Source organism: Botryllus schlosseri, chromosome 11 (genome assembly GCF_051294905.1).
Source record: "Botryllus schlosseri isolate E-star chromosome 11, Bs_hap1, whole genome shotgun sequence".
Taxonomy (NCBI): domain Eukaryota; kingdom Metazoa; phylum Chordata; class Ascidiacea; order Stolidobranchia; family Styelidae; genus Botryllus; species Botryllus schlosseri.
The window spans coordinates 26,218,869-26,233,110 of record NC_137246.1 but is presented as its reverse complement, the minus strand read 5'-3'; the positions used below and the strand labels follow the sequence as shown (position 1 = coordinate 26,233,110).

Sequence of the window (14,242 nt, the reverse complement as noted above, 5' to 3'; positions counted from 1 at the left end):
AGTACTATCAAGTGAACTTACGATGGATGGTGTCAAACAATTTCTCGAAATCACTCAATCCAACAACGAACAAATCGCGGCGTATTACCTGGAACTATCCGCTGGAGATGTGCAGAAAGCCATTGGGATCTTTTTTGAGGACAATATAAGTGCGGATATGATCGACGACCACGATAGTAAATTCACGCAAATCTCAGTGCTGGAATGGAATATTCAAGGACTTCTCGAAGACTTTCTGAACGTACGAACGCAAGCTATCGTTGGCATCATCAAATTACACAGGCCGACAGTGGTTATGTTGCAAGAAGTTGTCTTGGAGACTTATCACTATCTGAAAAGTGTGTTGAGGCCAAATTACAAATCGTTCTCCCCCACGGAGCTGTCTGGCATGTGTGGGCATTATTTCACAGCGATATTCGTTAACACGGAAATTTTGACTCCTACAAAGGCTCGTGTGGTGCCTTTTCCAAGCTCCATGCAGGCCCGTCAAATATTGGTTGTTGAAGCTAAATGTAAAGACCGTGATGTTGTTTTGTTAACGTCACATCTGGAAAGCACAAGAGAAGGGGCAGCGGAACGCAAAAGGCAACTAATGACTTTGTTTAACAGTATGAAGCATATTGGTCCAGATCGTACCGTCATTTTTGGGGGGGACACTAACCTTCGTGATGCGGAGTACAATTCTGTCGTGTCCAAGTCTGAATTCGACGTGAATTTGGTGAACGACGTGTGGGTTATGCTCGGATCACCGCAGAACTGCAGATATTCGTGGGATTTGACTGAAAACGATAACCAAATCAAAGACGGGAAAGCGAGACTACGGTTTGAGAGATTGTACGCTAGAGTGGAGAAGGAGTCAAATAGGAGAGTGTACAAACCGAGAAGTATGAAATTTGTCGGCACAGACCGACTCGACTGTGGAAAGTTTCCGTCTGATCACTGGGGTATCTTGGCTCATTTTGGTGTCGATTGAATCAAAATTTTGACGCTACAAGGCCAAAATCTAATATTGTGTTCTTTTCGAAAAAGTTTCTTGCACAATTTTTTTTCGTGTATCGAACATGCAAAATTTCATTTGGATAAGCAATCCTTGCGAGTATCTTTATTGCATGTGATTTTTTCTGTTCAAAGCCAAAACGACTCGGAATTTCTGGTATTTTTTTAGCATTCCAGACTTGATGTAAATTCTCGGTTATTGCCTTATATTGCCTCGTTTAAATTGCCCTAAAATCATAATTATCAATTTCATATTCAGACATGTCTGATTCAGTTTATAACATCCCGTTAAAATTCAGAATTTAGTACATGGTGATTTTCAATTCCGAATGAATTCACAATAGTTTCATTTACAATGAATTCCAATTTTTTCAAATTGCCTCAAAATCATACTTCTGAATTTCATATCCATACATAGGCTACCTAAAGCAGTTTAAAATATCGTCTTAAATATTTAAATTTGGTACATTACATGGTGATTTTCGATTGCTACTGAATCCAGTATTTTTTCATTTACGATGCATTGGTATTTTGTCAAATTGCCTCTAAATCATATTTTTTTATTTCATACCCAAACATGTCTAATTATGTTTATAACATGGTGTTAAAATGTCTAATTTGGCACTTGGAGATTTTCAATTATGAATGAATTTGGTACTCAATATTTTTCCGTTTACAAGCAAGGTCAATATCTGGATCATATAGTGAATCGCAGCTCACAAATCAATCTTCTGAAATTTACCTTCTCTATGAATTGCAAATCATAATCATCCACATTGTGCGGCATTAATTTTATTAAACTGTGTTAATTACTCTTTCACTGCCTACGTTTTTCTTGTTCTCCCGCTCCCTGTTCTTATTTGATACCGCGCCAGCACGTATCACTGCCATGACAATTCTTTTTTTTCAGTCGTATATAGTCGATGGTAGACTGCATTGCTGCAGCAGTCATGTCTCAATGTCTCAATGAGAAGGTGGAGGTAACGTGGGACCACGATTCACCAACTCCTGCAGTCTGGAAGCGCCTTCAGGGTAAGGTTCCTATGTTTCTTCTAAAAGCAGGCTTGGTCTAACAAAGCAGTGCTTTGAACCTTTACCTGCGATTAAATTAGACACGGTATGTTTACAGGCCCGCCCATCAGAAGAGATGAGGACTGTTCGACAAGCCCAAAGCTTCCAAGAGTCACGGTAAGTAACATGTCAACTCTAAGGCTGCATGTTCAAAAATATCTTCATATTTTGCTCTCTATTCGATGAAATTATTAGGTTGGCTTGGTTGAAGCGAAACTATCGGAGTTTTTTTCAAAAAAAAATTTCAAATGTGACTGGCAACATCAGAAATTGTGAACTTGTGTACAAAAACGATGTAGAGCAAATTTGTATAAATTCCAACCAGTAGAAGCAAAGTTATTGATATTCAAAATTTTGGATTTGAAATATTATTAGCCTATTTATGGTAGGTAGATGTATAATGTAATTAATAATAATTGAAGAATTTCCCACCGTAAATACTTTTTTTCAAAACCAAAATTTCGTACTCCAATAAACCGGTGTTGTACCGACGTTATGTAGACGATACTTTTGTCATTTTCAGAAATGAGATAGACTGTGATCAATTTCTCATTCACTTAAACTCGCTTCACCCGGCTCTGTTATTCACAATTGAAAAAGAACGAAACAACTCATTGTCATTTTTGGACGTTTTAGTCGAAAAACATGATACCAATAAATTTGAAACATCAATCTTCCGGAAACCGACATTCACTGGCCAATACCTTCGTTGGAACTCATTTAGTCCTAGCCGCAGAAAAATCAACCTCATAGGCACCCTCGTGCATAGAGCGTTGATGATATGTTCGGGTAATAAACTGAACTCAGAACTTGACAATATCCGGAAAATCTTACTTGATAACGGTTACCCTGAACATGTCATCAACCGTGGCATAGAGAGGAAAGTAACGCATTTCAATGCAGAAAAGTCAATAGAGCCTACCGAACGAACAACCAAAGATGTTTACATCCATCTACCTTGGATAGGGCCTATTTCCACCCGCTTTGAAAAGCAATTGATTTCAGCGGTCAATAAGTGTTACGACACAGTGAAGACCAACGTGATTTTCACGACAACGCAACTGCTCCCCGCAACACGTAAAGACGTGCTACCCGCACTTCAGCAAAGCAATGTAGTTTACGAATTTAAGTGCCACTGTGATTGTGGCTACATGGGAAGAACGTCAAAGCGCTTGCAGGAACGCGTAAATCAGCATGTCCCTAGATTCATTAGAACACGCTCGATGAAAAGCTCACCCTTAACCCACCCGCTCAAGATTGATGCGGACCAATCAAAGGCCATAAATTCTGCAATTGGCAAACACTTGTTGGATAATCCCGCCTGTGCGAAAAATTATCGAGACGACAGATTTCGCATACTCGGAAAGGGTCGCTCACACTTTCATTTGTGCGCCTTGGAGTCGACTTTTATCAAAATACACCAGCCAAGGCTGTGTCAACAAAAAGAGTTCGTATATCATCTAAAAATAGTACATTGAACGCTCTCGTATTCGACATTTCATGCTGGTGACGTCATATTTTGTGTTACGATTGTTGATATACGCTGTTCTTTCGAATTCTCTACTAGTTGCTGACGATTACCCCTGACGAGTGTCAGCCGAAAATATTCGGGTTCATTTAATATGAATATACTATTCAATTCCAATAACTTCGCGTCTACTTGTTCTATGGAGCCAAGTTTTGTGTTGTATCGCATTTTAAACACTTATTGAATTATAACTGTCAACCCCATGAAATTAATAATTTAATTTATTTTTATTTTTTCAATTTCTATAATAGATTTAAAATTTCCTGAATCTGATATATCTGAATTCGGTGCGAAGTGTTTTTTGTTAGCCAACGTGACAATTTTATCAAATGGCCACAAAATTTTGAAAATTTTTTTTGATCAACCCTAATGTGCATGCTTCGTACTTCAGCCCTGTCTGTTGGTTTTCAACTAATTTGCGAGTATAGTCGTGATGTAGCAATGAAACGCATATCATTCCTCAACATGTCTTGCTTATCATGTATTTTCCTCTTTGGCTCTCCATGCGATCGCGATTTAACTGAACCGTGTTATTTCAGAGAAAAGTGGCGCCCATGCATTTCGCTTCCCTCGACTATCTGCAATTCGAACGATCCAAACAAGAAGCAAATCGAATCATCAACGCGCTTAGGAAGGCTTCGAGAGAAAGTACGTTAATACTTCTAGATGACTCCAGTTGTTAGAGCTAGATGCCAGTAATCTAATTCTCTTCTAACGTTTCTATTCTCTCATTTGAATTTTAATCTATTTTCTGGTTTTCCTGAAAATGCTACGGGAAAACTGTATAATGCGAAACCAGCCAAGCTAGCTGTACATACATTTTCCATTCTTAAAGGTCATGAAAATGAACGTAGTTTTTGCTAATTCAAAATTCTAATTTTAACCTCATTTGAAAAAAATGTGTAGCTATATGTCCAATTCTAATCAAATTTTGAAAAGCTGCATTTTGAAATGGTTCTTGTCATGGTGGAAAGTAGAATGAATTCTTTGTAGGGTAGTAGTTGCTGGCTATGCAGCAATGTCATATTTGTAAACAGCTTACGGAGTTTTTCATTGCTCCTAATGTAGGCGGCTTCAGTTTTTGAAAACGCCTTTTCAACTCCCATTAGTTTACATTCAACTGATGTCACAGTTGCTATTGTGACTTGCACCTGAACCAGATTGACTCGGCGTACAGCAAATTTGATCTTGCAGGAATCTTGTTTGCCCTATCAATAAAAAGAAAATGGGGCCCAATCTTTTCGAATGAGATTCTGCAATCATTGAAGCTACTCTCTTTCATCAGAACAATAAATAGGTGATGATAAGACTGGCCCTATATTATGTATTGTTCCATTGACTAATCTCTCCATGTTCAACATGTCCCCGAGTTGATTTATTTACACAGGCCCTACTACTACGCGCAAGGCAGTGGTCGCCAACCTTTATTAGCACGACTTTGAGACTATTGTTATTCAAAACAAAACTTTTTTTTTCTCAAATTTTAGTGACTATTCGATGAAATTGTTGAATTGGTACACCAAACCAGAGTGTAAAAGCATAATTTTCGGTGGTAATAAATGCAGTAAATTTTTTTCCAAATTTTACTGTCAACCTCATGGAATTGTTGAGTTGTCTAAACAACCGATGTATAGCAAATTTTGCACAATTCCAACCAGAAGAAGCAAAGTTATTGGAGTACACAATTTTGGATTTGAAAAAATAGTATTTAAAGTGTGAGATTCTACAACTATTATTACTTTTTTTCAATAAATTGAACCAAGTCACAAGGTTCGCAATCTGATCTTGCCTTGATAGTAACTTGATAGTTTTGACTTGAGTCAAGTCGAGTCAATTTACAAATCTACGACTGAGTCAAGTCTGAGTTCAAGTCATGGTGCAGAAGGTAGAGTCCGAGTCACAGTGTTGAGACTTGAGTCAAATCATTGTGTTCACTCCTCAGTGATCAGGTTCGAGTTTAATGCAACTTCAACCCATATTTTTGCAACTGGGTGCTATTGAAGATTATGGTCATGACATTGTGAACGAATTCTATTCAAAGCATGCCCGACAGCCCGAGTCTTACGGGACACTGCTTTCAACAACGGATTCAACTAAAGTGTAATGTTACTGCCGTAATTTTCCATGTATAATCCGCAAAATTTTCACGAGGTGCGTATTATACATGGGAGCAACACGCTTGAAAAGATCTCCCCCCCGATAAAAAACTTGAAATCACACCTTTCTTCATGTTTGTTTCCAATCACGCATCACTTTCAGCCATCGTGCCCAGTAATTCGTATTATCAGTGTAACGCGCTACCAATTAGCAAAAAGCGTGTTAAACATAGCCGATGGCCTGAGCAATCGCATCTGACCTCGTGCGCAAGATGTCGCGTCGCCGGCCTCGCAGGCTTTGGCTGCTCTCTACTATCGTATAGAGGCAATACCGTTACTTGTATAATGATTAGCAATCGCATCTGTAATAGGCCTCGTGCGCAAGACGTCGTGTCGCTGGCCCGAACTATCTTGTCGCCAGCCTCGCAGGCTTTTGCTGCTCTGTACTATCGTTTAGAGACAATGCCGTTAATTGCATAATGATTAGCGATGGTTATGTCATGATTGTTCGACAGTGACATCGCAAAACAGAACAACATCGCATACTAAAACACAGCTATTCATATAGCCTACTGTGAATACAGGGTGCGTACTATACATGGGTACAGGCTTTTCCCCAGAATTTTCATGCCATTTTAAGGGTGCGTATTATACATGGGGGCGTACTATACTTGGAAAATTACGGTATATCACGCTACAATATTTTTAAGATGACAACTCGCAACCTGTATGCGCCAAGTTGAATATACCGGAGATTTCAGGAGACTGTGAGGACAGCGACGATGAATTGTTGGATCTACACACTGTTCCGTTTGGAAATCGTAAGGCTGCTGATATTTTGTTACCTTCGCGACCGAGCGATTAAGTATTGTCTCTTTTGAAAAGTGGGAAATTCGTCGTTGGACGTTATTTTCAACTTGTCAGGAAACGGAGAAGAGCTGCCGGCTACGTTGAAAAGTACATTTAAAAGTGAGTGCTGTCGTGTTTTGCATAAGACGGTGAATTAGGTTGCCAAACTGGCATTTACCGTAGCTTTGCCTGACCGACCAGCCCTGCAAGGCTGTAACCAAGTCACAAGACTACGAGTCACAAGTCAATCTCACTTATATAGTTTTGACTCGAGTCAAGTCGAGTCATTTTTAATGCGCCACCGAGTCAAGTCGTAGTCCGAGTCCAAGTCCAAGTCCAAGTCAGCGAGCAGAGGGTCGAGTCCGAGTCACTGTATTATGACTCAAGTCCAAGTCATTGTGTTGACCGCTCCGTTTCCAGTTAAAGTCTCGTTAAACCCACCTTGTATAACTCTGTTTAGTGATATCGAATGGTTCGCATTCATAATATACTAATTTTCCTCACTGTTAGCAGTTTCTGGTGGCATTTTCAAGTACCAGTACCAATAGACGAAATCCCAATAGTGCGGTTCCTTCACTATTCTAAATTACAATGAAATGTCGGTATTGGCCGTCTGAGCCTCAAGTCATATGACTTGGTTCGATTCATGCGCAATGACTCGAGTCCAAGTCGAGTCATTTCCCTGGTTTGAGAAAATGACTCGAGTCATTGCAACCCTAAAGCCCTGAAGAAAATCTAATCGGTCAGATAATTATCAGGCTTCGTTTGTTTTTGCGTTTATCAAGGGCTTGACCAGGGGCAGTTGAAGTAGTTCCTGCTCAAGTAGAAGTAGAAGTAATACTCTAATTTTCTACTCAAAGCTACTTTGAAGTAAAATAGTAAGATCTGAAAATTTCTTGAGTAAATAGTTTCGTAGACAAGCATTTGTCAAGAATTCGTAAACTTTAGCACGGTGGACACAATTTTTACCCCCCCCCCCCCATATTCACGGATTCGAAAAAGAGGACATGTATATTAGGAAATAACTCTGATCGCTGGTGAATTTACTAAAAAAGGGACATTTTTCAGTGGTGGTACGCGCTGGGATTGATTTGACCTTTTTTCGAGTCATGTGCAAATGCAAAATGTGCATAGTAAACTAAAGACCTAACCAATGTTCCCTCTAATTTTTGTTAACCCACTGCGCAGGCCCTTGGACAATAGTGCGCAACCAGCCCCCACATAAGGTGATAAATTTAACTTCGTAGCCCCCCAGACACCCCTATCGGGCTCTGCGCTTTTGCCCGATAATTATTATCTAAATCGGGGGCCGGTTTGGTGGTTGTGTCGCCTGAACGCGCGAAGCGCGAAAATTTTATATGATTCATGATTGAACCGATCAATATGATCGGGAATTTCATATATCTATTGCTATCCATTTTTATCCTCTCTCTGCTCATATAATCAGACTTACAGGTAAAGCTGATCGAGTGAGGTGTGTTAGAAAAGGTAGGTCCTCTAAATATTAATTAAACATCTTCGGGCGCACCCGTTGGTATAATGACTTCGTTACATGATGCTATTTCGCGACCTCCTATCGGCTATGTCAAAAGACATTGAAATCGCTCAAACGTACTAAACTAACACACGAACACGATTTAAAATTGGTATTTCTCTACTGGCAAATAATGTTCCCTCGATATGGCATTTGTCTTGTTGTGGGACTCGGATCGCCAGCACATGAACATACAGCAGTGTTGGGATCAAGTCACTACCTTCGAGTCACGAGTCATCTCGAGTCATCGCAGATTTTGACTCGAGTCAAGTCAAGTCAATCGATTTTCAAAGGTGACTCGAGTCAAGTCAAGTCACTCGTTTTTTGGATGTGACTTGAGTCAAGTCAAGTCAAGTCAAGTCGAGTCACGAGTCAAGTCACAATTCAAGTCAATTGAATTTTCGAAGTATCAGTGACGATTCAAAGTCATTACATTTTGCTAGCTGTGTGAAAGACAGATTAAATAATCATTTATCTTAATCAAATAACGAGTATCTCGTTAAATATGCATGCAAAAAGACGGTATATCGCTCACGCACACGTAGAACTGCTAATAAAGTACGTGAGTAACTGTAGAGCTCCATACTACAGTCAGTTCTTATCAGCCAAAATATAGGACCTAATACGAAGCTTCGAGAAGTTGAAACAAATTGATATGGTACAATAGCCTACACTACTTATCTACACTTCCATGAGAATATAAACGCACCCAATATATTCGTTCGATTTATATCACACAAGAGGATTGGTAAATGTGAGCACTGGTCAACGTAAGCATTGAGCCGTCTAAGAAACAGAGACACATTTATATTTAGATTAATTTTCTACATTGCGGTCAATTTATTTGTGATCGAACAATGGAGGAACCTTGTATCGTACAATCAGTGAATGACTGGTTGTTCTCACAAGTGACACCAGGGTATCTCGAACAATCCGAACATCCACAAGATACAGTGATTTATTCGACACCGCTTACTTAATGACTTGAAATTGACTCGTAAATTTTGCGCCGAGTCACGAGTCAATGCACATTTTTGAAGCTCCGAGTCAAGTCAAGTCAAGTCATTTTTCCAAAGTGACTCGAGTCAAGTCAAGTCATACAAAAAAGTTGACTCGAGTCTGACTCGAGTCAAGTCATGACTCGAGTCATCCCAACACTGACATACAGCGCCAGCCATTTACGCACCTATGGACAACTAAACTTATATGTATGAATCGAAGTTTTCGGTCAGCATATAGGGCAGTCCTTTTCGGCCAAGGTTTTCTCGCTGCTGATCGTTTTGGCGCACTTCTCGAAGTCGCATGTCACATAGCCTATAACTTCATATGTCTTGGTGCGTCGTGGCAAGGTAATGGCCGACGCCCAAGTGCCCATTTCTCTTAATCACGTGTATTTTTTGTTGTGGGAAGGGTACCCATTAATCAAGATATTTGACAAAATTAATTCGCGCGCAGCGCGAAAAATATTTTGAAAAATTCCCAAAAATTACACCATGATTTATGTTAATTCACGAAATGATTTTGGGCTCCCTTCGATCTCGGCCCCTAATTGAGGGTTTGGGGTGCGACAGTTACGGTCCTGAGAAAATCTTACGCAATGTTTATGACACGCGAAGAAGACGATGCGCTAGTTTCTCGCAGATTACCTTCGAGCTAGCCCCTTGTTATTTATAATTTTGTTAAACCATGTTATTTCGCCATTCCCAGAAAATAATGCGCTATTGAAATGGTATCAGTATCGCTCACGCGTACGAGACCATACTAAAAGAAAAGATTTTTCGTTAGGCGCTCGTGACTTCAAAGTCTCATTTCTTCACGGAGCGCAATATTTACCTTTGCGGGTCGCACTTGTGCCTCGGTGTAATACTTTAGCGATAACACTATTTGCCCCTGGCAATGTTCCCTCTAATTTTTCACGAGTTTGCGCGCCTGCGTGGTCCCTTGGACAACAGTGCGCAACGACTTGAAAAAAAAAACATCACTTCGGATTTTTTGTGCGCAGCTTAGATTTTCTGTGCGCAAAGACCGCTTCAGCACTGCGCATTTGCGCACGTGCGCAGCTTAGAGGGAACATTGGACCTAACCCTTAATTAAGTATTAGTGCAGGTAGCCGAAACGTACTTGAGTGGGCTATTCCAAATTTGCCTGTGAATTCACACTTACATTTCACATACATTTTCGGTAACATCACGTCTCGTTTATTGGAATTCCTAGTACGCCGTACGCATCTAAATTTTTTAATTTCGCAAAACTTCTTTAGTACCATAACGCTAAAAGCTTGAAGTGCTAAACCGACGATACAATTTCTTCTATTTTGTGTTCAGCACAACCCGTAGCGCCGCCGTCGCCATCATCAGATGCATGGACCGACGACGATATATTTACAGAAGAGGTCCTTTTGCAAGTCGATAAAGAATTGAAACTGACGCCTATGGTCTGTACAAATCCACTGTTGCCATCTCTTCTATGTACATTGTACAAACTGATGAAATACAGGATCTGTACCGCCCGTTTACAACTTGGGTTCCGTTTCTACGCTTGATAGCATCGATTTGATTCACACACAGTAGAGTGTGCTGTATCATGTTCATGTTCATGTTAAAAAATTACTTTTCTCAAATTCAACAGGCTACTTTATAAAACTGTTAGGTTACCGGTACCTAATTGAAGCCTGCACACCAAATTTGGTTCAATTCCAACCAGTAGCCGCATTGCTACAGGAGAAGAAAGTCTTTTCTTTATTATATGAAAATGAATAACAAAAATTTGAAAATTTTCTGTTCACCCCATGAAATTGTTCGGTTGTCTATCGAAACGATGTTCACCGAATTTGGCTCAATTCCAACCAGTGGAAGCGGAGTTATTGTCGTCGAAAAATTTGGATTTGAATAAAATAGTATTTACTGTGGGTACAACTATAAGAAATAATTAAAGAATTGGTCACCGTAAATACTATTTTATTCAAATCCAAAATTTTTCTACGACAATAACTCCGATTCCACTGGTTGGAATTGAGCCAAATTTGGTGAGCATCGTTTCTATGGACAACCTAACAATTTCATGGTGTGAACGGAAAATTAAAACAAAAATTTATTCATTTTTTTATTATAAATAAAAAAAACTTTCTTCTCTTGTAGCAATGCGGCTACTGAATTGAACCAAATTTGATGTGTAGGCTTCAATTAGGTAACCTAACAATTTTGTCAAGTAGCCAGTAGGATTTAAGGAGAAAAGTGATTTTTGAACACTCCTGTTAGTCACCCCCTTCTAAAGAATCCCATTCTATGTAGAAGCTGACAAAAACTGAATCTGTGATGCCCTCTGTACGGCTTAAGATCCGTGTCAATATAATTTGGAATTTTTATGACCATACCTATGTGATTGTATCGCAGAATTGCCGATTTCACTAGCCTTCATAGCTTTGTTGATAAATTACAACTCTTAGTGGCGACGAGCGTATAATTTCATAACTCGAAAAAATAATTTTTATAGTTTTGACTCGGGTCTAGTCGAGTCATTTTCAATTCACTACCGAGTCAGTGAGTATAGGGTCGAGTCCGAGTCATAGTGTTGTGACTCGAGTCCGAGTGCAAGTCATTGTGTTCAGTTCTGAGTTCAATCCACTTTTTTCAACTTTGCTCGAGTGATATAGAACGGCTCACTGCACTCACTGCGTGCTCCCTCGGAATAAAGGTCATCACTTCAGCTTTCTTTTGCGCAGCTAAGATTTTTCGATGAACAAAATCTCAACCGTGTGGTGACTTAACTATTCTTTGAAATTACAGCAGTGGAAGGTCTGTCTCGGCCCTCCTAGTCCACAATCATGCACAATGACTCGAGCGCGGGTCGAGTCAATTCACAAATTGACTCTGATCGAGTAATTTTATGCGTTTGAAAAAAATGACTCGAGTCGAGTCGAGTCACCAAAAAAATCATGACTCGAGTCATTACAACCCTGACCTGAATGATTGTGCCCAGCCCTATTTGTATTTCTAACTGTTGGCGGAGAAACTAGAACCCTTTAAAATGAGTCATGAAAAACAAAGAGAAAACACTGCACGATATCTATGTAGGTCTAACATTTAAAGTTTAAACAATTTATCTAGTATTGTGAAAATTTTCATTTTCAACAGAAGCCGCAAGCGTCCCACAAGACCGAAGACAGGCCACTGGTAAAACCCAATAAATCCAGCACGCCATGCGCGCCACGTAACCAGAACCACAGCGACAAGGGCCCTCGGCTAGAGCCCAGAAAAGTAAAGAATTTCCTGAATTTTATGATGGAGACTCCAGACCCGCCGAAACCCAGCCCGAAAAAGCACAAAGCAGGCGTTTTGAAGAAAGGTTTTGCCGATTCAAACAAGGATACCAACACGTCAACGCATAAAAATCATGCTCATCCGTCCAAGTGTACTAGATCTGTCACAATGCCAAACTGTTCCGCGCAGAAGACTAAGGAAGACGCAAAGCCCGCGAATATCAGCATTCCTTTGGAAGTGTTGGAGGATTTTATGATGGATGACAGCTTTGCCGAAATCAAAGACACTAAATCTGTTCCTAGCGCCCCTAAAACTGCGGTGTCCCCCGTGAAAACGACTTGCAATCCTAACGTAAACGGTGTTAAGCATGCTTCGTATGGTAAACCAACTACAGCGCAATGTAGTTCCAAGTCCTCAACATCCCATGGTAGATCTACAGAAGCTAGTAACCCTTGTAAGTTACGTCGTACTGAAACTGGTCAGGCACATCGCAGCGTATCGAGTAAGCCTTGTCAAAAGAATGTCGCCGCGTTTTCGTCTGACGATGACGACCTTCTTTTGGAAGCCGTGGCTCTGACCGAGTCTCAGGGTGAGTTTTTGATTTATTAATAGACAGACTTTGTGAAAAATTTTGACGATTTTTTGACCTAATGCTACAATTTTGATATGTCGAAAAAAATCGCCTTTGTCATTAGCCATTTTGGCCTAGTCGCGAATATTAGGGGTGTACAAAAATGACCTTTTTCTCAAACTGTACTGGCTGCTTGATAAAATTGTTAGGTTACCTAATTGAAGCCTACACACCAAATTTGGTTCAATTCCAGCGAGTAGCCGCATCGCTACAGAAGAAATTTTCAATTTAAAATATTCTCTGTTCACCTCGTGAAAGTGTTAGGTTGTCTACAGAAACGATTTTCACCAAATTTGGGTCAATTCAAACCAGGGGAAGCGGAGTTATTGCCATCAAAAAATTTGGATTATCGATAAAATAGTATTTATGGTGATCAACTCTTTAATTATGTGTGCCCACCGTAAATGCTATTTGATTCAAATTTTTCGACGGCAATAACTCCGCTTTCGCTGGTTAGAATTAAGCCAAATTTGGTGAACATCGTTTCTATAGACAGCCTAACACTTTCATGGGGTGAACAGAAAATTTTGAATAGTTATTTATTTATTTTTATATGATAATAGATACTTTCTTCTCCTGTAGCAATGCGGCTACTGGCTGGAATTGAACCAAATTTTGTGTGTAGGCTTAAATTACATAACCTAACAATTTTATCAGGTAGACAGTACAATTCGAGGAAAAAGGTCATTTTTGAACACCCCGAGCGAATATGCATCTTGTAATTTCAAAAGTAGCTTTGATTAGCTGCTAAAAGTATACAACCCCTCGACTAAATCTACTTGTTTAAGCTGCTGTCAGTATCTTAGTAGCAACGCTAAGGACCATAACCACCACTGGTTAAATCTTGTTGCCCTCTCCCATGAGATGAATGCTGATATGTGTTTTCAGGCAAGAGCAAGGAAGCTAAGGAAAAACCCGTATCTCAAAGCCACAAGTGCACCGCTTCTGAGATTGAGCGTAAGAAGCAAATGGCTTTGAACCGAAGGAAGTTGAAAATGAAGCAAAACCATGTCGCGTCTTTCCGTTCCTAAGTTTTGTTACTTTTGTGCAATCTTTTCCGTCATTTCTGTACTTTGCCGATCTTTTCAACAAGTCTATCGCCGCCAATCATATGGAAATGCGGTGTTCATCGATTTATTGACTCGAAATGCGTGAGGGAGGGAGGAGTGACAGGTTTGTGGACATTCCGAGACGCTATTGAAAGTGATTGAGGCAGGGTGAGAGCTGAGATATGACTGCTTGCCGAACAAGCCGTGCAGTTAGGTGACAGTAAACCCG

General features: G+C 40.0%; 2 protein-coding genes across 2 annotated transcripts; both read left to right on the top strand.

The window, feature by feature from the left end:
* Nucleotides 1-5: 5 nt before the first annotated feature.
* Nucleotides 6-1,902, top strand: LOC145450429 (tyrosyl-DNA phosphodiesterase 2-like). The gene has a single exon (XM_080328956.1). The coding sequence runs from the start codon at nucleotides 23-25 to the stop codon at nucleotides 971-973; it is 951 nt and encodes a 316-aa protein (XP_080185082.1). The 5' UTR covers nucleotides 6-22; the 3' UTR covers nucleotides 974-1,902.
* On the top strand, nucleotides 1,896-14,097 carry LOC145450410 (uncharacterized). Its single transcript, XM_080328937.1, has 8 exons — nucleotides 1,896-2,028; nucleotides 2,126-2,184; nucleotides 4,135-4,243; nucleotides 6,402-6,512; nucleotides 6,577-6,660; nucleotides 10,399-10,508; nucleotides 12,208-12,922; nucleotides 13,853-14,097. Exons 1-8 carry the CDS (start codon nucleotides 1,920-1,922, stop codon nucleotides 13,993-13,995), a joined length of 1,440 nt encoding a protein of 479 aa, XP_080185063.1. The 5' UTR covers nucleotides 1,896-1,919; the 3' UTR covers nucleotides 13,996-14,097.
* Nucleotides 14,098-14,242: the final 145 nt, after the last annotated feature.

Excerpts from the sequence above, each read along its gene's own strand:
- LOC145450429 (XM_080328956.1), top strand. The coding sequence starts at position 23 with ATGGATGGTGTCAAACAATTTCTCGAAATCACTCAATCCAACAACGAA.
- LOC145450410 (XM_080328937.1), top strand. The coding sequence starts at position 1,920 with ATGGTAGACTGCATTGCTGCAGCAGTCATGTCTCAATGTCTCAATGAG. Across the intron at positions 2,185-4,134 it reads CAAAGCTTCCAAGAGTCACG|AGAAAAGTGGCGCCCATGCA; the intron begins GTAAGTAACATG and ends GTGTTATTTCAG. Across the intron at positions 4,244-6,401 it reads TAGGAAGGCTTCGAGAGAAA|ATGACAACTCGCAACCTGTA; the intron begins GTACGTTAATAC and ends AATATTTTTAAG.